The sequence below is a fragment of the Pseudophryne corroboree genome, chromosome 1 (genome assembly GCF_028390025.1).
Source record: "Pseudophryne corroboree isolate aPseCor3 chromosome 1, aPseCor3.hap2, whole genome shotgun sequence".
Taxonomy (NCBI): domain Eukaryota; kingdom Metazoa; phylum Chordata; class Amphibia; order Anura; family Myobatrachidae; genus Pseudophryne; species Pseudophryne corroboree.
The window spans coordinates 902141973-902164553 of NC_086444.1; the positions used below are offsets into that span (position 1 = coordinate 902141973).

The window sequence follows — 22581 nt, forward strand, 5'->3', positions numbered from 1 at the left end:
TAAATGCAGTATTTCGAGTTGCAGGTAATAAATGGCTTAATCTGATACACAGAGCCCTCGTGACTGAAACTTAATGTTTTTTTCCCATCATTGGTGCATGCTTTACACATGCTACAGTCGTGGCATTTATGCAAACCCTTTTGACGGGTATGCATGCCTCCCTTATCATTAGAAAATGCACTTGTGACTACTCTATTTTTAATATTGTCCGCTTTCCTGTAAATAAACTGGGGACGTTCTGGCAATAAAGTGGACAGTAGGGGATCTTTAAGCAGAATATGCCAGTTTTTATGGAAGATGGATTCTACTGACTTATGTTGGCTATTAAATTTCGTATTAAAAGCCAGTGCATACGGGTTTTTTCCTTTTTCTTTTTCCTTTATCTGTAGAATGCCTTTTCTATCCATAGTAGATAGTTCCTGAATTGAACCATCAATTTTCTTTGGATCATAATCCTTATTTATGAAACGATGTTTCAAACAATGGGCTTCCTTTTCAAAATTCTCTACTTTGCTACAATTCCTTCGTAGCCTTGTTTACTGACCTTTAGGGACATTATTAAGCCACCTTGGTAGGTGATTACTTGAAGTGTGTATATATGTATTAGAATCAGTCAGTTTACAATAGGTAGTTGTCTCTATTCTTCCTTCTCTAATCATAATGTTAAGATCCAAAAAATTCACTCTTTCTTAGCTAATAGAAAAAGTGAATTTGATGTTACATTCATTATTATTAAGATGTTTACAAAACTCCTCTAAGGCCGTGAGATCACCTTTCCAAAGGAACATGACGTCGTCTATATAACGCCACCAATGGGCCAGGTTTGCTCCCCAGTCATGACCATGCCATACATGAGCCTCCTCCCAATCGGTCATAAATATGTTGGCATAACTAGGGGCGAACCTGGTACCCATGGCGGTGCCGACATCTTGATTGTAAAAAACACCATCGAAACTGAAGTAGTTATTATTAAGGATGAGTTCAATACCCTCCACAATCATATGCTGCAGACCATTCTCAATATTACTTTTGCATAATGATCTTTTAATAGCTTCTATACCATCTTTATGATTTATGATGGTGTACAGGGATGTGATGTCTCCTGTAACTAAATAACACCCCTCAACATTCTCTATTGAGTTTAATTTGTTGAGGATATCTTTAGTGTCTTTAAGGTGGGATTTACCTTTTATTACTAAAGGTTGGAGGTGGTGGTCAATGAAAAATGACAAATTCGATGTGATGGAATTAGTCCCTGCAATTATGGGTCGTCCGGGTGGATTAGTCTCACTCTTATGAATCTTGGGTAGCAGATATAAAACTGGTACCGAAAATTCACCATTGAGCAAGAATTGTTCAGTCTCCATATTGATGACACCCATATCCTGAAATTTCTTTACAAATGTTTTCATAATAGAAAGTACCCTGGTGGATGGGTCACCATGGAGCTTTCTATATGTATTGCCATCTTTTAGCTGACGTTGTACCTCATCAACATATTGTGTTTAATTAAACGCCCCCCCCCCCCCGCCCGCCTTTATCGGCGGGTTTAATTATAATATCGTCATTATCACGTAAATTATTTAAGGCCTCTCTCTCACCCCGACTAAGATTGTGTTTGAAACCTGGTAGGTTATCTTTTAGATTCCTAATTTCTTCAGTGACAGTTTTATTTAACGTCTCGACAAAACATCCCTCAGCAAAACTTGGATTAAAAGTTGCTGGATTTTTTAACAAGTTACTATTAGAATCTATATTCTCATTTGGGTCAACTGTTTTATTTGAAAAAAACTTTTTCAGAGCTAGTTTCCTAATAAACTTCTGTACATCTATGTACAGGTCGAAGAAGTTTATTTGACTACTGGGAGCAAACTTTAAGCCTTTCTCTAAGACTGTTTTCTCATCATGCATGAGAATATGGTCACTAAGGTTGAATATTTTTGTAACCGCGAGGTTATCAACCTCCGGGTTACTAACATCTTCAACCCTTAGTGTCTTTTTAGAGTGACGTTCACGTTTTCTCTTCCCTCCCCTTTTACCCCTTCTGAAGATTTTATTCTTTTTATGTGGGGGTGTATTAGATGATTTTACTAACGATACCGGCTGTTCTGTGTTCCCCACTCCAAAAAAACATCATCGTCCTGTTCTCGTAGGGTATTGAACCTATTATTGTGATGGGGAATATTGTTCTCCCTATGACCCCTATCTCTCCAACTAGGGACTCTTTCTCCTCTGTTTTTTCCCCAATATCTCCCATACCTTGTTTTACAAGGACAATCTATATTATATTGATCCTGGGGATAATAAATGGTCCTCTTTCTTTCTCTAAAACTCTCTCTTTGTTTAGGTTTATTGAATTTTCTGATGGACCAATTGCCTTGATTTTCAATTAATGGTTCTCCTCTTGGTTCCAGAATTTTAGCACTAGGTCTATTTCCTCGATTCAACCTATAATGTGTAGGATATTCTGTAGTGCCAACTATTCTAGAATCTGGTACGGTGTTTTTAGGGACTGACCTAACGGCAAACTGTCCATACTCAGTTTCAGAAAGAGACTCCCTTCTATTCTTTAGGGAAACATCCCTGATGAACTTTTTTTGCTTTCTAGTGATAATTTCTCGTTCACTCTTCTTATTTTTACTGATAATCATTTCTTCCATACTTTTGAAATCTTCTAAATCTTTAAAAGGGGCAATAAGAGGTTCCAACTTATTAATTTGGTCCTCTAATATTATTGCCTCCTTCCTCCTCTCCTGAACTATGAGCTCCATTAGGGAGAGGGAACAAGTATGTAGTATATGTTCCCATTTACTCTCAAATAAATTAGAAGCATTAGTATATGATGCCTGCTTCTGAATCTGTAGTCCCTTTGGAACCATATCAGAAACTATGTACTTCTCGACAGTAACTATTTCCCACCAAGTTTGATTTTCTTTTAGTAGGGTCTTCTTAAGTTTGGACATGACACTATCTAAAGTCTCATCGTCCAAACCCGGGACACTCCCTTGTGTTCTGGAAAAAATATTCTCTTTCAAAGTATTACGTTTGACTCTATGTTGAAACATAATTGCAGCCTAGAACCTGTTCGGTGGAAACACAGACCAAAAATACAAAAATGAACTGTACCAAGGCGCAAAAAAGAACTTATGCAGCTAGATACACACACAGGGACCACCAGTTCCCTGTAATAGAAACAATGATGCAGAGAAAAGAATGTAGCTTAGCGCTCAGTCCTGTTCCAACATGAATGTCCTATATAGAACCTTTTTGAAGCAGTGTCTTCTACAGGTCACCGGACCGCTTGTAAATGATGTATCAATTCTCAGTCGTCAGTCCATATAATTCCCTTCAGTGGTGAATGGACCTCAGAATAAACCAAATGGAAATAACATAGTGTAGTACGTCTACAGAAAAATGGTAACACCCATGTGAGAATATGAATAGGGTGAAATATTCTGCGTACCAAAACTCACACTAATTGAAAGTGAATGACTCCCATAAAGGTATCTTTAGCCACCAATCTCCAATGACGTGAATAAGACAGCCGTACACACACCTTCATACAGCAATCCCAGTATTATGACGTACCGTACTCACATAACACACAGTGAATACACTCCCATAAAGGTATCTTTAGCCACCAGTATTCAATCGTGTAGATAGGGCCACCGTAAACACACCTTCATAAGTTATTCCCCTGGAGCGGGACGTACCGTACTCACATAGCACATAATAGTCGTACTCATATAGTGGTTTCTTTATCTTTCTTCTTCCAAACTTCTAACTAGAGCAGTGTGGTGTAAACTGAATCTCCCAGTGGAAGAATTATGATCCAAAAGAAACCAGAAGGGCACTCTTAAAATCCATAAAATGTATTCCAAACACTGTCTAAAAACATGGGGTAACAGATAGTAGATGGAAAAAAGGAGTAAATGGGAACATATACTACATACTTGTTCCCTCTCCCTAATGGAGCTCATAGTTCAGGAGAGGAGGAAGGAGGCAATAATATTAGAGGAACAAATTAATAAGTTGGAACCTCTTATTGCCCCTTTTAAAGATTTAGAAGATTTCAAAAGTATGGAAGAAATGATTATCAGTAAAATTAAGAAGAGTGAACGAGAAATTATCACTAGAAAGCAAAAAAAGTTCATCAGGGATGTTTCCCTAAAGAATAGAAGGGAGTCTCTTTCTGAAACTGAGTATGGACAGTTTGCCGTTAGGTCAGTCCCTAAAAACACCGTACCAGATTCTAGAATAGTTGGCACTAAAGAATATCCTACACATTATACGTTGAATCGAGGAAATAGACCTAGTGCCAAAATTCTGGAACCAAGAGGAGAACCATTAATTGAAAATCAAGGCAATTGGTCCATCAGAAAATTCAATAAACCTAAACAAAGAGAGAGTTTTAGAGAGAGAAAGAGGACCATTTATTATCCCCAGGATCAATATAATATAGATTGTCCTGGTAAGACAAGGTATGGGAGATATTGGGAAAAAAATAGAGGAGAAAGAGTCCCTAGTTGGAGAGATAGGGGTCATAGGGAGAACAATATTCCCCATCACAATAATAGGTTCGATACCCTACGAGAACACGACGATGAGGTTATTTTGGAGTGGGGAACACAGAACAGCCGGTATCGTTAGTAAAATCATCTAATCCACCCCCACATAAAAAGAATAAAATCTTCAGAAGGGGTAAAAGGGGAGGGAAGAGAAAACGTGAACGTCACTCTAAAAAGACACTAAGGGTTGAAGATGTTAGTAACCCGGAGGTTGATAACCTCGCGGTTACAAAAATATTCAACCTTAGTGACCATATTCTCACGCATGATGAGAAAACAGTCTTAGAGAAAGGCTTAAAGTTTGCTCCCAGTAGTCAAATAAACTTCTTCAACCTGTACATAGATGTACAGAAGTTTATTAGGAAACTAGCTCTGAAAAAGTTTTTTTCAAATAAAACAGTTGACCCAAATGAGAATATAGATTCTAATAGTAACTTGTTAAAAAATCCAGCAATTTTTAATCCAAGTTTTGCTAAGGGATGTTTTGTCAAGACGTTTAATAAAATTGTCACTGAAGAAATTAGGAATCTAAAAGATAACCTACCAGGTTTCAAACACAATGTTAGTCGGGGTGAGAGAGAGGCCTTAAATAATTTACGTGATAATGACGATATTATAATTAAACCCGCCGATAAAGGCTGGGGGGGGTGGCGGTTTTAAATAAAACACAATATGTTGATGAGGTACAACGTCAGCTAAAAGATGGCAATACATATAGAAAGCTCCGTGGTGACCCATCCACCAGAGTACTTTCTATTATGAAAACATTTGTAAAGAAATTTCAAGATATGGGTGTCATCAATATGGAGACTGAACAATTCTTGCTCAATGGTGAATTTTCGGTACCAGTTTTATATCTGCTACCCATGATTCATAAGAGTGAGACTAATCCACCCGGACGACCCATAATTGCAGGGACTAATTCCATCACATCGAATTTGTCATTTTTCATTGACCACCACCTCCAACCTTTAGTAATAAAAGGTAAATACCACCTTAAAGACACTAAAGATATCCTCAACAAATTAAACTCAATAGAGAACGTTGAGGGGTGTTATTTAGTTACAGGAGACGTCATATCCCTGTACACCATCATAAATCATAAAGATAGTATAGAAGCTATTAAAAGATCATTATGCAATAGTAATATTGAGAATGGTCTGCAGCATATGATTGTGGAGGGTATTGAACTCATCCTTAATAATAACTACTTCAGTTTCGATGGTGTTTTTTACAATCAAGACGTCGGCACCGCCATGGGTACCAGGTTCGCCCCCAGTTATGCCAACATATTTGTGACCGATTGGGAGGAGGCTCATGTATGGCATGGTCATGACTGGGAAGCAAACCTGGCCCATTGGTGGCGTTATATAGACGACGTCATGTTCCTTTGGAAAGGTGATCTCACGGCCTTAGAGGAATTTTGTAAACATCTTAATAATAATGAATGTAACATCAAATTCACTTTTTCTATTAGCCAAGAAAGAGTGAATTTTTTGGATCTTAACATTATGATTAGAGAAGGAAGAATAGAGACAACTACCTATTTTAAACCGACTGACTCTAATACATATATACACAATTCAAGTAATCACCTACCAAGGTGGCTTAATAATGTCCCTAAAGGTCAGTTAACAAGGCTACGAAGGAATTGTAGCAAAGTAGAGGATTTTGAAAAGGAAGCTCATTGTTTGAAACATCGTTTCATAAATAAGGGTTATGATCCAAAGAAAATTGATGGTTCAATTCAGGAACTATCTACTATGGATAGAAAAGGCATTCTACAGATAAAGGAAAAAGAAAAAGGAAAAAACCCGTAAGCACTGGCTTTTAATACGAAATTTAATAGCCAACATAAGTCAGTAGAATCCATCTTCCATAAAAACTGGCATATTCTGCTTAAAGATCCCCTACTGTCCACTTTATTGCCAGAACGTCCCCAGTTTATATACAGGAAAGCGGACAATATTAAAAATAGAGTAGTCACAAGTGCATTTTCTAATGATAAGGGAGGCATGCATACCCGTCAAAAGGGTTTTCATAAATGCCACGACTGTAGCATGTGTAAAGCATGCACCAATGATGGGAAAAAAACATTAAGTTTCAGTCACGAGGGCTCTGTGTATCAGATTAAGCCATTTATTACCTGCAACTCGAAATACTGCATTTATGCCACTAGATGCACTTGTGATAAGTTATATGTTGGTAAGACCACTAGAACACTTGGAGTGCATTGGTCTGAACATGTACGTAACATAAAAAAGGGAAATGAGAATCATCCATTCTCTTTGCACTTCAAAAATGTTCATAATAGTTCAGTTAAACACATAAAAAATTTCTGGGGTATAGATCAGGTAAAGGATAATTGGAGGAACCGTAATAAAGATTCTGCATTAGCTAAAAAAGAGATAAAGTGGATTTACGATTTAAACATACTGGCACCCAGGGGACTTAACCATGAATTTGAATTAAAATGGTTTCTGTGGTTTTATATCATTCTTCATCGAAATTTCATGTACTGTATTCATTGCCCCTAAGGGGTATTTGTTACTTTACATGACGTATCTGTATTTAATCAATAATCCCACCGGTTTATTTAGATGTTCATGTAGGGTTTTTACATATATTGGGCTATTAAAGTTAAAATTAAGTGCTCATGGGGGTCTATTTATATAATACCCTTTTTCAAACCTTTAGGTAATCTAGGCATTGATATCGATGTATACATCTAATCCGTCTTATAGTGTATTAGTATGTAATTTGGGACAGTTTTAGTTGTTAGAATGACTTACGTTTTTGCCATATATTTGATCATGGTTGGCAAGACGTAAGGAGGATGGAGGGCGGAAGTGACGTATCGGAATCCGCTGATACGGAGTTTCGATATTTTAAGTAGGTTCATTTAATTGCATATGCCTTATTTTATATAAAAGCATAATCCAAACATCTATGCACTGCTCGAGTATACTAATATTAGTCCAGCAAGTCGGCTAAGTTCGATGCAGGTGCATGGAGCTGTTCATATCCGGTCATGGTTGGCAGGAATGAGAATGCCGGTGGTTGGCGGAAGTCACCCGGCGGAGTTTTATTTATGATATGTAAAGTTCCACATATTTTTATAAGTGTTCATATGTCATGATATCAGAGATATGAATATACCACTAATGTATTTTGATATTGTGGGCCACGATTTACTGTTGATGTTCCACTTACTTCTTACATCCGGCTGTGGTTGGCGGGTTGGCGGAAGTGAGAACCAGGAAGTGAACGGCCGCGTGTATGCGGCGTCCGGAAATTGATGTGTATACAGGAACAGATAAAAGTAGCTTTATTCAGTGGCGCTCCTTTACCTTGAAAAAGACTTAACATTATAGTCGAAACATGTTGGTCCAAGAGTGCTACTGATTACCATTACGTTATTGGGTACAGACGGTTAGGTACTTCCTGTCGGGCAATTCACGGCCGGGACTGCCTTTCAGGTACACCTTTTTTCCATCTACTATCTGTTACCCCATGTTTTTAGACAGTGTTTGGAATAAATTTTATGGATTTTAAGAGTGCCCTTCTGGTTTCTTTTGGGTCATAATTCTTCCACTGGGAGATTCAGTTTACACCACACTGCTCTAGTTAGAAGTTTGGAAGAAGAAAGATAAAGAAACCGCTATATGAGTATGACTATTATGTGCTATGTGAGTACGGTACGTCCCGCTCCAGGGGAATAACTTATGAAGGTGTGTTTACGGTGGCCCTATCTACACGATTGAATACTGGTGGCTAAAGATACCTTTATGGGAGTGTATTCACTGTGTGTTATGTGAGTACGGTACGTCATAATACTGGGATTGCTGTATGAAGGTGTGTGTACGGCTGTCTTATTCACGTCATTGGAGATTGGTGGCTAAAGATACCTTTATGGGAGTCATTCACTTTCAATTAGTGTGAGTTTTGGTACGCAGAATATTTCACCCTATTCATATTCTCACATGGGTGTTACCATTTTTCTGTAGACGTACTACACTATGTTATTTCCATTTGGTTTATTCTGGGGTCCATTCACCACTGAAGGGAATTATATGGACTGACAACTGAGAATTGATACATCGTTTACAAGCGGTCCGGTGACCTGTAGAAGACACTGCTTCAAACAGGTTCTATATGAGACATTTATGTTGGAACAGGACTGAGCTCTAAGCTACATTCTTTTCTCTGCATCATAGGAAGATTATATAATTTCTTCTTATTTTATTATTATTTTTTTATATTTTTATTGTAATAATATTTTATACATTTATTTTGTGAGCTGTGTGGTCTTTAGAGATGACAAAACATCTGATATGACTGGGATTAATAAAAGCAACAAAGGTGACTCTTTATAAGCGATGAAATGAAACAGTGATTAAATAAAACCCAACACAAATGCTCCGTACATGGGTATTTAACCCAGGCTCTGGCAACAGGAGTCACACCTTTGAGAAAGTCACGTGATCGTGACGAAACGCGTTAGGACTCCTCCCACGTCACCTGTGCAGCACGTTGGATCGCATTACTCCGTCCTACAACCGGAACGCTTTGGGGAACGACAACTTTAAACAATACACCAGGCGGCAACGGTCGATGCGGAAAGCATCATTCTCAGACTGAGATCCAGTCCAAGCACACTACAGTGAGACCTGAGGCAAGGACACCCTGGCATTGGCTTCTCCTTACAACACGGACAGGTAACCTGCATAGTGGGACGCCACTTACTTACCTGATCCGACACCGGCTACTGCATCTTCCATCTACTACTGATACTTTGGTGCAGCCCAGCCGCACCCCAACAATAGCGGTGTACAGAGTACCTCATACAGCTTTCAAACTCCATCTTGTCTGTCATCACAGAGTACGAAACTTGTGCACACTGTCAAAACCAATCAGTTTCAAATTTGTGAGAGACATTTATCAGTCATTTCCAGGACTTTCCCACTAGTCATAATCCTGTGAACTTCACAGTCATCGCTTTCTCTCAGATCCACAGCATTCACATTGTTACTTTTATCCTTATTTTATTATTTTTTTGTTGCCTTCATATTGATATGTTGTAATTTTATAGCATCTTACGGCAAACGCATAGTTAACACTGTGTACACCAGCTTGTCAATGCTTTTTATATATCTGTGTATGATTTAAATATATATATGTTTAATAAACTAGAAAGTTTATATTTGATACACAGGTGGCTCTATAGAGTTTTTCAACTAGTTACCATCTAATTATAGGACAGTTATAGAATTCTCTAATTGTAATTATACAATTACACAAACGCGATTGGATTTTTTTCTTTGTTTTTTTGTTATATGTTATAAACCTGCAGAGGTTTATTTCACAACAGCGCATGAGTGCCACGGCAGCTCCATAGATAATCTACACACGTTTAACCAATTAACTTACCACCTTGTAATTACCACAGAACTACAGCGCCTAGGCTTTTTCTTCCTTAACAGTAGTGATTGTGGCTGCAAAGTGCCATGCCAGGCACCCAGCTAGCCAGACGCAGGAGTTGTAGGTGAGCTGTGGTGCTGGCCACAGAGCACTGCACACTGTGTGGTGGCACAGCTCACATACCTCTATTTATGGTACTGATCTAGACAAGTTCAGGCTGGTGGCTGTATTTGCAAATGTATGCAACTGGGATCTCTGCATTACTATTATCATGTAGGATGTAAATCACTTTAGCTGGCCTGTTTGCACTGTAGGGGACTCTGTTTTTTTTTGTTTGTTTTTTTAATTCTCACTGAACCATAATCATCTTAATTCAGCAATGGCTGGAGTTCCCGTTGGACATTCAATATTGAGTTATCTATTAACATAGATAGAAGTGTATTTCTCATTCCTTTGCAATCAGTTTTTAAACAAATGTGTTGGCTTGCAGAAAATAAGCCCATTGCACTACACTTCCTTATCATATTGTCATAACACAGATAACATTCTTTGTATGCAGGGCTTAATATTGATGTTACCAACATTTTGTGATCCTGAATAAATACAAAATATAATTTATGCTACATAGTTTTATTTTTTACCAGTACACTTGATGAGCAAGTCTTGGTCTTTTATCACCCCTATATTACTGAGCACAATGATAATGTATGACCTCTCTTAGCCCATTTTTACAATTCCTGCTGGCTTTCTTTTCTTCCCACCCACACAAAGTTCAAAGCAAGCATTACACAGATGTACATTCTAACACAATCTATGGAGAGTAAATGAGCCAATATAAGGAGACAGGATTCAGCATTTCAGGTTTATACTGTAGCTATTAGAGAAAACTTGACTGATGATAATCCTAAAAATAATTTAGAGTAAAAAGCATGGAGCTAAAGTGTGTGAATGTGTTAAACTAAAAATACATGTTATCTCAATGGTAAGAAAGTTTATTTTATTATTTTTGTATTTAATATCACTGGCAAATCTAACTAATTAGTGTGTACTTTAGTTGTGTCTCTCATTTGACAAAAAAAATGTAATCAGCAAATAATTAAAATTTGGTAAAATGTCTTTAATATAGCTTAGGGTACAGATGCACCAACATTTGCTATATTAGCTATGCAAAAATTAATGACTTTGTTATTTATTTTAGTCCAAAAAAATAAAATAAAGAATGTAGAACTGAGACTTATTATGGCATCCTCTAATTTAGATTAACATTTTATACAATATCAGTAAGTACAGCAGATAAACATTTTATACAGAATCACCAGATATCCACAGGAGACTCCTCCCACTGGAGATATAAAAAGACATTTAATAACTTGGGTGAAATACTATTAATAACATGGCTCTCCATGTCACTCATCCTAAAGAAATAATATATGAATGACATATTAAAACAAGATAAATAAAAGTGTTATTTATTTTACATCTTTAAATATAAAGGCCAAACAACCTGATGGTCACACATTTTATACACAAAGAGCAAATACAAAGGGAAAACAGACAACCATTAAAAATATGAAATACAAAGAAAGTGACAACTGTACAAAAAAAATACACAGATCGGTCCATGACTATACATCACACCTCTGATCACAAACTGACAAGCATGTAGAACCTTAAGCACACATGCTTCTTACAGGCCTGCATTATACAATAATATCAGGTAATGCAACAGTTTAATATATTTGTTATCTGTCGCAACAATAAACCTCAAGACTAGTGCGGCTCTGTGTTTTCATTTCCAATGTGTATATAATTCTCCGCATTGTAATTGTTGGTGAATTAAATGATGGAATTTTCTACCACATTTATTTTTCTCCCACTGTTGCTATAGTTCTTAAAATATAAACCTATTTAATATAGTTACTATCATTCTTCTGATGTTACTAGAATTGCATGACAACTATGCTAGATACTGCATCCTGCCTTTTGTTTACACATCGTTTTACAAAATGATTTTGTTGAGTGATAAAAATTTAAACCAACATTAAAGTTGGTTTCTGTACAGCCATCACAAAGAACTACAGTGATTTCCATTAATAACATCTTGTCATTTTAACACTACCTTGAAAACGCTGCAGCTTTTAGTTTTGCTTGTGGATTAAACTACAAAGTGCTGTCACTTATTGTGTGTTCCATCTTGTTTAATGCTTCCATTATACTGGGTGGCCCTTTGAAAACTTCCCCACTGTCCCAGTCACAATAAGACTGTCTTCTACTTTGTTTGTTCCTCAGTCTATTTTCTTTCTGCTACATGAATCTCATTTACTGCTAAATGTACTTTATATATTTTTTTAATATATATTTGTTTTATATAACTTTAATATGAATTTCTATATTTTGCGCACAAAGTCACGTTGGATTAGCAGATGGATTACAAAATCACGTTTTTGATTTGGTATTCAGACACTGAGAGAACAAAAGTAATATATAATCTCATACTTTTAATTTTTTATGTACAGGAATATATGTTTAACAACTTTATACATACAATACATATTTAAAAATAAACATGTCTAGTAGGAATGTACAATAGCCAAGGAATTAAAAAGGAAAAGGTCCAGTTAATACTTATGATTCCATTTATATTTAGCAGGGAATTATTTTGTTGTTTACAGTTGTGGAACATAAACAGAATTTGGGACAGAACGTTATAAAATAATTTACATATAGTCTATCATCTCTAGATTGTACTTGTGTGAATATGAAGAGAGCCAAAGGACTTGCCTTGGCCAGGTACTTAATAAAATAAGTTAGAGGCAGTTCATGCACTGTGTAATGCAACTGAGATTGTCCCTCGTTCCATCTCCATCCTGCATTATCATTACTTCATCTACCGTGTGTCTGATATCGCGCCTCAGACATATAATAATGCCATCTGTCTCTCAGCTCCAGAGAAGTAGCAGGATTACCACTTACAAGCAACCACTTTGATATGTAAACAGAAGTATACAGTTGATATCTTTCTACACCGCTATAGGTACTGTGTACTTTACAAGTCACAACTCTTAGCTGCACAAGTAGTCAGTCAGTATGCTCACTGGAGGATACATTTCACATACGAGCGCACAAGGATTTTAACAGAACTTTCTTGTTTTTACAACTTTGCTTTGATATTTGACTGAATGGCCTCCATGACCCATGACATAGACGTCCAACATGTAAGATTTCCCAGCCTCAAGTCCTTTAATTGTCTCAGTGGTGACTGCTTTATGCAGGTTCTGACTGTGGAAATATTTGCAGAGGACTTTCTCTGATTTTTTTCTGGTATCGGGGCCCAAACACTGGTTTTGTTCTCGTTTCTTTTGGTCTTCACTGTAGTCATCATCCACTTCTTTTTTATACACACAATATTTATTTCTTTCTTGTGTTCCCAGCCATGCTATTGTGACTGAGGAGCATGAACGCAATTTGTCAAAAGCTTTGATTCGTGTATCTTCAGGCAGAGAAGGGAATGGTTGTTTGTTAAATTTTGATGTTGCCAAGATTTTTAGCATAGAGGCTCCTTTTTTGCTCCCTTTGAGTCTGATCACATATTTAGCTTTGGGCTTTCCTCTTAGCTGAAACTGACGCACCCCTTCCACACTTTGTGACAAGAGCAGTTTCCCATCCCTTCTGACCTGGATCTGAATAGTGTCCAAGCAAGAATGAACTGAGAAAGTTACTTTTTGGTGTGATGAAACCGGAGCAAATCTTAGAAACTTGGCACCCTTTCTCTTAATGAACACATCAGTAACTTTACCATCCTTCAGTTCCACTGTTTTCTGCTTAGCTTCTTCTTTGGTTCGAGCAAATGTTCCAACATACGCAGTGCTCATATTTGTGGCAGAGTTTACCGCGAACACATCAAAGTAGTACTGGGTATCAGGCTTCAGATTAGACACGGTAAATATGTTTTTGTTTCCGATGCAAACTTTTTGAAGATCAACCTTTGGTTTGACAGTCATTTGACGTACCAACTTTGTCGACAATGTTTTTGACATGAAACTTCGGTCTTTGCCAGCGTCATTTTCTGATGAAAACCCAAAATGGGCAAAGTCAAAGGGACTGAAGTCTAACCCAGGCTTGGGAGCCATCATAAAAGCATCATCTGCACTGATTTTAGCCTCAACAGCACAGATGCTTTTAAAATTGTGTTCCTTGCTGATAACAACACAGTACTGGATGGGCTGTTTTAAAAGAGATGAAGTAGGAGTTGGTTTCCATGCCAGGGTGATTGTGGTGCGTCCAAGTGATGTCACATCAACTCTTGGATCATACGGTAACTCTGGGTAAGGCTGATCGGATTCTGGTGTAGTTGTTGCATAAACTTTAAAGTGTGTGTCCTTTTCTGTTGAAATTAATTCCAACTGATACAAACCAGATGGAGAATTTGTAGACACAAAGTACTCCACATCATTCCCTTTATAGGAGAACAGCTCAGTGCCTTCTTCATTCATAATGTGCTGTTTTTGCTGCTCCAGAGGTTCAGGCTCACCTGAAATTCAGACATAGGAAAAATAGATGAGTGTACATGTTATTACAGGAGAAATGCAAGTCTGTGCTTTGAACACCTGACCTTGCTTAATTATCATAACTTTTGAGCTCAACATCTGCTTGAATCTGAATCAGCAATGAAAAAAAAAGCCAGCTGCTAAGAAATAAATCTTATACACACGCAATACGGAAAGATCCACATGATTGTGAATAATTGCTGACAGTTCAAACAAATGACAGTTCTATGTGTTACAGAAAAAGGCTACGTTCTAGAGGCCTATGCTTAGAGCACACACATGCACAATATATACACCTAGGGAAAATGAAGCTATTTCTGAAACATTAAACTGATGTTGTTTAAGAAGTAAAAAAAAAAGATAGCTGGGGTCTATTTACTAAGCCTTGGATGGAGAAAAAGTGCACGGAGATAAAGTACCAGCCAATCAGCAACTGCCTGGCAAGTCACAGACTGCATTTGAAAAATGACAGTTAGGAGCTCGTTGGATGGGACTTTGGTGGTCATTCCGAGTTGATCGCTAGCTGCATTTGTTCGCAGCGCAGTGATAAGGATAAAAAATGGCAGTTCTGCGCATACGTATGCGGTGTAATGCGCACGCGTGATGTACGGGTACAACGACCAATGTAGTTTTACACAGGGTCTAGCGATGCATTTCAGTCGCACTGGTTGCTGCAGAGTGATTGACATGAAGTGGGCATTTCTGGATGGCAACTGACCGTTTTTAGGGAGTGTTCGGAAAAACGCAGGTGTGGCTGGGCAAACGCTGGCCGGGTGTCTGACATCAAATCCGGAACTGAATAGTGTGAAGTGACCGCAAGCGCTGAGTAGGTTTTGAGCTACTTTGAAACGACACAAATTTGTTTTGCAGGTGCTCTGCGATAAAAACGTTTGCACTTCTGCTAAGCTAAAATACACTCCCAGTGGGCGGCAGCATAGTGTTTGCACGGCTGCTAAAAACTGCTAGCGAGCGATCAACTCGGAATGACCCCCAATATCTCCATGTGCTTTATCTCCATCCAAGGCTTAGTAAATAGACCCCTAAAGCAGTTGTGGTAATGGGATTATTTCTTTGATGGTTGGTCTATATTTCATGCATTTATTTATCTGTGGCACATTAAGAAAGCATCATTAACTTTAGTAACTTGGCTTTAGGCGTACATTTACAATACATTGGCATTCATACTTTTGTCTAAATACATTGGGGAAATATGTGAAACTGATTAGAACCTAAGGACCATCTGTACAATAGAAAAACCCTTCCTGGGATGAATCATTGGTTAGATTGGTTTTGACTCATTTAATAGAGAAGGAATAGTTATGCATGACCCACATGTCATTCTACCCAAATAACTGGGGATTTCAAACCCCGCCACAAAAGCTCCTGTAAATATTGTAGTGCACACCGGTCATACATATATATGCCTCTACTATGCTTTTCCATCGAAACCATCTGTTAACCATCAATGAAGCTGTAGAAAATTCACTATAAAAGAATATACTGTACCAAAAAATGGCCCTAGTGGTCTGATGTTTACACACATATATACACATACTACAGAGATAATTTTCTTGTTTAAGTGGTTTGAATCATTAAAGAAAATCTGTGACTTACAAGTGGCCCAGCAGCATTACTCTATGTGTTTACTATGTTAGAATATTAGATTTGCTGTGTGACTCCTGGTATGGGCCAGGGAAACTAAATATATAATCCCAAATCCACATGGGTGATATCTATATTGACTGTGCACTGTAGTTTCAAACCACTGCAATAAAAAAATCTAAGCCAAGGTTTTTCTCAGTGATGATCTTCATGTCCCCACAATGCCAGATACACATGTCCCTACAGTGCCAGATACATATATGCATCACAGTTCCAGATACACATGTCCCCACAATGCCAGATACATATATGCCCCACAGTGCCAGATACACATATGCCCCCAGTGCCAGATACAGATATGCCCCCAGTGCCAGATACACATGCCCCACAGTGCCAGATATGACCCCAGTGCCAGATACATATATGCCCCAGTGCCAGATATGCCCCCAGTGCCAGATACAGAAATGCCCCCAGTGCCAGATACACATGTCCCCACAGTGCCAGATATGCCCCCAGTGCCAGATACACATGTTCCCACAGTGCCAGATATGCCCCCAGTGCCAGATACACATGTCCCCACACGGTGCCAGTGTGCTGCTCACCGCGTTGCTGCTGTGAGGGAAGGGGAGAGCAGCCCCTCAATCTCCAGCGACGGTGCGGGTGTCTATATTTAATTAGGTGCCGGTCCATGAGCCAATCAAAGCTTGCGGTCCAGCAGCCAATCAGGAGCCTTAGCTGCCGGTCCGCGAGCTCTGATTGGCTCATGGGCCAGTGCCGAATTAAAGATAGATACGGAGTGCCAGGAGAGGCGCACGCTGCGCTCTCCTCCCCTCACAGCAGCAGCGCGCTGAGCAAAACTTGGGGGAGGGGGGAGACTAGAAGTGTGTGTGTCGGGCAGCGGTGGCCAGGAGCCGACCGAGCCACATGCGGAAGATGAAAGAGCCGCATGCGGCTTGAGAGCCGAGGGTTGGCCACCGCTGCCCTGGATTGTTAAGACACCAATGATTTTACTTGTGCCCTTGTGAGTAGAGACACACAAATCTATGTTGAAGATAAGTCCTGTTTGGAAAATGTAAACTGAAATGACATGTACAGTGTACTAATGTAATTTCCATAGCAACATTAAAACTAAAAAAGTTTGAGAATGGTTCTAGAATAGTAAACTAGCACTATTGTACGTTGTTTGCCTATGCAAGTGGACTACATACTACATACTACTACGTACATGATTGGCAGAATATAGCGCCTCCCAAAAAATATAGCGCCTCCCAAAAAATTGTAGCAAAAACGTAATACTGGAAATTGCATTATTACCTGATCCTTCCCCGCTAGCCTCTTCAGGGAGCTCCTGTAGCGTCAGCTTCCACTCTAGTGGTGCATCGCAGGGTGTAACAATAACTGACAGAGGTGTGTTATCTTCTTCTACCGCAAAGAAATACCTGGAAGGAAAATAATTACAAAGGGTAAATTAATGTTTCACTTTCCAAGGATTAAAATATAAATGGTGGCAGCACTAAGGTTTTGGCATTTATCAACTTAAACTGACACAATATAGAAATGTCAGAACTTGGTAAGTGAAAATGTTTACACATCATAATCTCCAGTCATCAAGTACAGGGTATTCATATTTATATGCACCTTTTAGGATTGTCTCTGAAAAGATAGCCACTGATTTCAGCTCCATCAGGAATTACAGATGAATCATGGAACAGAGCTTTGTCTCTGATCTGCATCTGGAACAGTTCTTCATCTCTTGTTGGCAACTTCTGGCACCTTAAGCAGACTGGCAGCAAAACAAGTGTGATGTACCAGTGAGACAGCAACATTCTGGGAAAACAAAAAAGAAAAGAAATAAGAAAAAGCATTTTTTCCCATAGGCCAAATAGTGTACATATTGGGGGGTATTCAAATGATATATCAGCCCAATCTCCTTTCTAAAATGATCTCCGTTATCGCGCATATCATGCCCATAGTAATCAGGTTTAGCTGTGCAAAGGGTTGGGTGCCCTCACTGGGTGTGGTATTGAAAGTCGACAGTAACTAGGTCGACAATGTCTAGGTCGACCACTATTGGTCGACAGTAACTAGGTCGACAGGGTGTCTAGGTCGACAGGGTCTTTAGGTCGACATGTTCTAGGTCGACAGGTCAAAAGGTCGACATGAGTTTTTCATGTTATTTTGGTGTCGTTTTCTTCGTAGAGTGACCGGGAACCCCAATTAGTGCACCGCGTCCCCTCGCATGGCTCGCTTCGCTCGCCAAGCTTCGGGCATGGTGCCTTCGCTCCGCTACCACTTCGCTCGGCACAGATTACCGTTCCAATCGTTGTCCACGTGGATCGTTAAGTATGAAAAGGTTCAAAAACAGAAAAAAATTGTGAAAAACTCATGTCGACCTTTTGACCTGTCGACCTAGAACATGTTGACCTAAAGACCCTGTCGACCTAGACACCCTGTCGACCTACTTACTGTCGACCAATTGTGGTCGACCTAGACATTGTCGACCTAGTTACTGTCGACTTTCAGTCCGGATCCCGCCCTCACTATCCCAGGGGTAGCCAGCTGAAATGATTATACCACACCCGTCAGCAGAAACAGAACAGCTGTAGAAGTGGTCAAAAGAATTGAATACCACCCTAAATATACAAAAAGGAAAATATTGATAGATATTGTACATTATACAATTTCTATATAGGGAAACATACAAATAAAATATTAACAGCTATATGGATCTAATCTCTGGCAGAGCTGCCTAAATAAAATGATCATTTCATCTCACTTGTCATCAGGTGTGATATATAGTCCACACATACTATACATAAGATAATATAAAGTATGCATAGGAGGACATTTTACTTTGCACACCTCACTTCCTGATCTCACTTAGCAGTAACACAGTACTGGTGACATAAACATAAACCGTATATACTTCACACACTGGCAAGCACAGTAATGGTGCAACACTGATTTATGTCACTGGATGAAACTCAAGAACAACTTGACTGCAGCTTCTTTTACACCCGTGAACTATGTGAATATATACAACCTAATTACATATTCTATTCATTAGAGTAATATAGAATCACTGCAATATTGCTGAAAGGATTTTTGTTTGTTTGTACCTGGGATGTCATTTTGGGTAAAACTAATTTACAGAACATACTTAACAATGTCTCAATGAATATTATAATGTGACAGTGCTGTTTAAAAATCACTCATCCTTAATACTGGGAGAAGAAAGTATATAATTAAATATAGATTATCTTTACAACTAGGGGATATATTATGCATCCCTAGAAGACAAAAAACTCAAACTCTCCAGTTTCACCCATTAAACTGAAACATCTTTGATTTTAGGATTAGACAGACCAAAACTTTTACTCCTTAAATTCCTTGGATGAATAATCTACTTAAAAGACTCTTAAAATCACAATATTGTTAAGATCAAATTCACCCATCTTTTTCTAGGTTGTTTTATTAATTTCTTAATATACATCTGTCTATAATTTATTGTCTTCTCAGACCAGATTATTCCCGTTACATGTATAACATTAACTGTATCATGATGCACATGAAATACTGTAACTTATGTCTGCCAACCGAAGAACTGATGTCAATAGCAGCTTTATATATACAATATACTGTATTTTTCTATTCTATGAGCAGAACTACAATGAAAGTAAAGCCAGAGAAGGTATCCGGATATCTGCGCTTGGGATGCCCGCAGTCAAAATACTGACAGCGGCATCCCGGTGCTCGGGTTCCCGACACCTACTAGGTAAATATTTTATCACTCCCCCCTAACTCTTCATACCAGCAGCCTGACCCCAACCCTCCCCCACCCCTCACCCTTGCAGCCTAACCCTAACCCTCTCCGATGGTGCCTAACCCTAACCCCACCTCCAACACAGCCTAACCCTCCCCGGTGGTGGCCAACCCTAACCCTACCTCCCCACAGCATAACCCTCCTCCCACAGCCTAAGCCTGCCTTCAAGGGTTACAGGTAGTACTGGAAATTATTTTTTATACTGCAGATTTGGGGTGTGGAGGGGGTTGTAGGTGGCGATATGCAAAATCAGTTTCCTGCTTGTGTGTCCAATGCTGAGTGCCCTCTTGAATTGAATGACGTAATTCAATAGGTTGCTTTGTACAGTACAGCATGATCCCAATTGTATTTCCCTTCAATTCTATGTACTGCAGCGCACCAGCAGAGTGACTGACACAGAACCTAGCCAGACAGTGTTGGTAATGTTTTTTTAATTTTCTGGGTGACAGCAACATATAAATTCATTTTATAGGGGGAAGGCTAACAATTTTTTTTATATTATTCTAGGAACACCAGCTAACATATTTATGGTTTTGGGGACACCAGCTAACATTTGTTATTTTGAGGACACCAGTTTATAGATTTATGAACCACATGCCGGGCATGGTCACATCTGATGCGGCCATGCTAGGCTGGTCTTTCCCCTACATGGTCACATCTGATGCGGCCGTGCTAGGCAGGTCTTTCCCCTACATGGTCACATCTGATTCGCCCATGCTAGGCTGGTCTTTCCCCTACATGGAAACATCTGATGCGGCCGTGCTAGGCAGGTCTTTCCCCTACATGGTCACATCTGATGCGGCCATGCTAGGCAGGTCTTTCCCCTACATGGTCACATCTGATGCGGCCATGCTAGGCTGGTCTTTCCCCTACATGGTCACATCTGATGTGGCCGTGCTAGGCAGGTCTTTCCCCTAAATGGTCACATCTGATGCAGCCTGCTAGGCAGGTCTTTCTCCTACATGATCACATCTGATGCGGCCTGCTAGGCAGGTCTTTCCCCTACATGGTCACATCTGATGCGGCCATGCTAGGCAGGTATTTCCCCTACATGTCAACATTTGATGCGGTCATGCTAGGCAGGTCTTTCCCCTACATGGTCATATCTGATGCGGCTGTGCTAGGCGGGTCTTTCCCCTACATGGTCACATCTGAAGAGGCCATGCTAGGCTGGTCTTTCCCCTACATGGTCACATCTGATGAGGCCATGCTAGGCTGGTCTTTCCCCTACATGGTCACATCTGATGTGACCAATCCAAAATGCAGACTGGGAAACTGTTGGAATATAATCTTCCAGCAGTCGCCAATCTCAGAGGGACCTCTCAGCCCCTCTGCATCCTTCTACCCTCCCCCAGTGCCTACAATTCAGCCGATCCCTGCTTACCGGGCAGCCTGGCAGCACCCCCTGTCTGGTGGCTGCAAGTAAGAGGAGCAGCCTCCAAGTAAATGCACAGACCCAATGTTCTGATCACTGGTAGCCCAACATTTATTTTTTTTTAAATCTAATATAGTATGGGATAAGTTTTAAATAGCTGTTCTTATCCTAATCAATCATTTAAAAAGAGGAAAAGAGATTTTTGGAAAATATATTAGCTAGTTAAGTGATTAAATCTAAATTCTAGCCATGCTTGTTTTTGTCTGGTGGTCACTGGGATGCTCAGGGTCTTTTCTGGTGGTATCTGGGATGCCCTGGGTATTGTATGACATTTGTGGGTCTTCAAGAAAGGGAGAGATTAAATGGGGTGGGGAAAGTGAGAGCTCCTGGTTGATTCATTTGTACTTGCCCATACAATTTATGGTAGCAGTCCTGTGCACTGCCTAGCCTTCATCTTTTATGGATTTTTTTTTAAACTAATTACAGTAGGTCAGGTGTAGAGAGCTACAAAGAATGGTTACCCCATTATCATCTGCAACTGCTACCAGACTCAGATGCAGAAGTACTCCAAGTTGTAATTTTACTATTCATTTCTACAGTAAACTATAAAATGTATCAACGCATTTTTGTGCAATATTTAACAGATAAAAAGCACTTCACACTTTTGATGACTTATGCTTTGATTAGTAAAAGAATGACAGAAGGTCATTTGTACTGTGGGAATATTTTAGGAGATAGATGAAGCAAAGCGCAGCTAATCCACTCGAGTATCTCGAGTACTGAAGCAAAACTGCATGACCGTAATAATGCTCTCTCCTGTCATCTTTAAATCACTCGTGATATTTCCTAAACTTTATGGCTGCCTATAATGTTCTTCATATGCATTTCATTTCAGAAATCAGCACCCCCTGCAATGTTATATGTCCTTACATTTCCAACCTACTTTCTATGTGACAGTGCTACATAATCCTCTTTCATACAGGAGGTCTAATTAATAGAATGAAGAAAAAACACTCAGCGCCTGTCTGGTCATTATGCATTAGGATTTTGCTCTAACTTTTTTGATCCGGATTAAAGAAATGGAAAAAAAAGAGAGAGAGATTTTAAATGGGTTTCATCTGTAACAGAAAATGAATTCTGATATGCAGATTTTGTTAAATAACCTCTGCCATGGCACACACATTGTTACAGACATAAAATTCCCTTTTGTCAAGATATTATAAATAATGTATTTATTTTTAAATC

The 22581-nt window shown here is 39.1% G+C and overlaps 1 protein-coding gene across 2 annotated transcripts in view; it reads right to left on the reverse strand.

The window, feature by feature from the left end:
• Positions 1-11160: 11160 nt before the first annotated feature.
• The window catches only part of NDNF (neuron derived neurotrophic factor), a 53514-nt gene continuing 42093 nt past the window's right edge, over positions 11161-22581 (reverse strand). For both annotated transcript variants that reach the window (XM_063920245.1, XM_063920244.1), the window contains exons 2-4: positions 17777-17965; positions 17453-17577; positions 11161-14520 (exon numbers count right to left, since the gene is read on the reverse strand). In XM_063920245.1, the coding sequence (XP_063776315.1) occupies positions 13121-14520; positions 17453-17577; positions 17777-17964 (1713 nt within the window). In that variant the 5' untranslated portion in view covers position 17965 and the 3' untranslated portion in view covers positions 11161-13120. The remainder of the gene's footprint in view (positions 14521-17452; positions 17578-17776; positions 17966-22581) is intronic.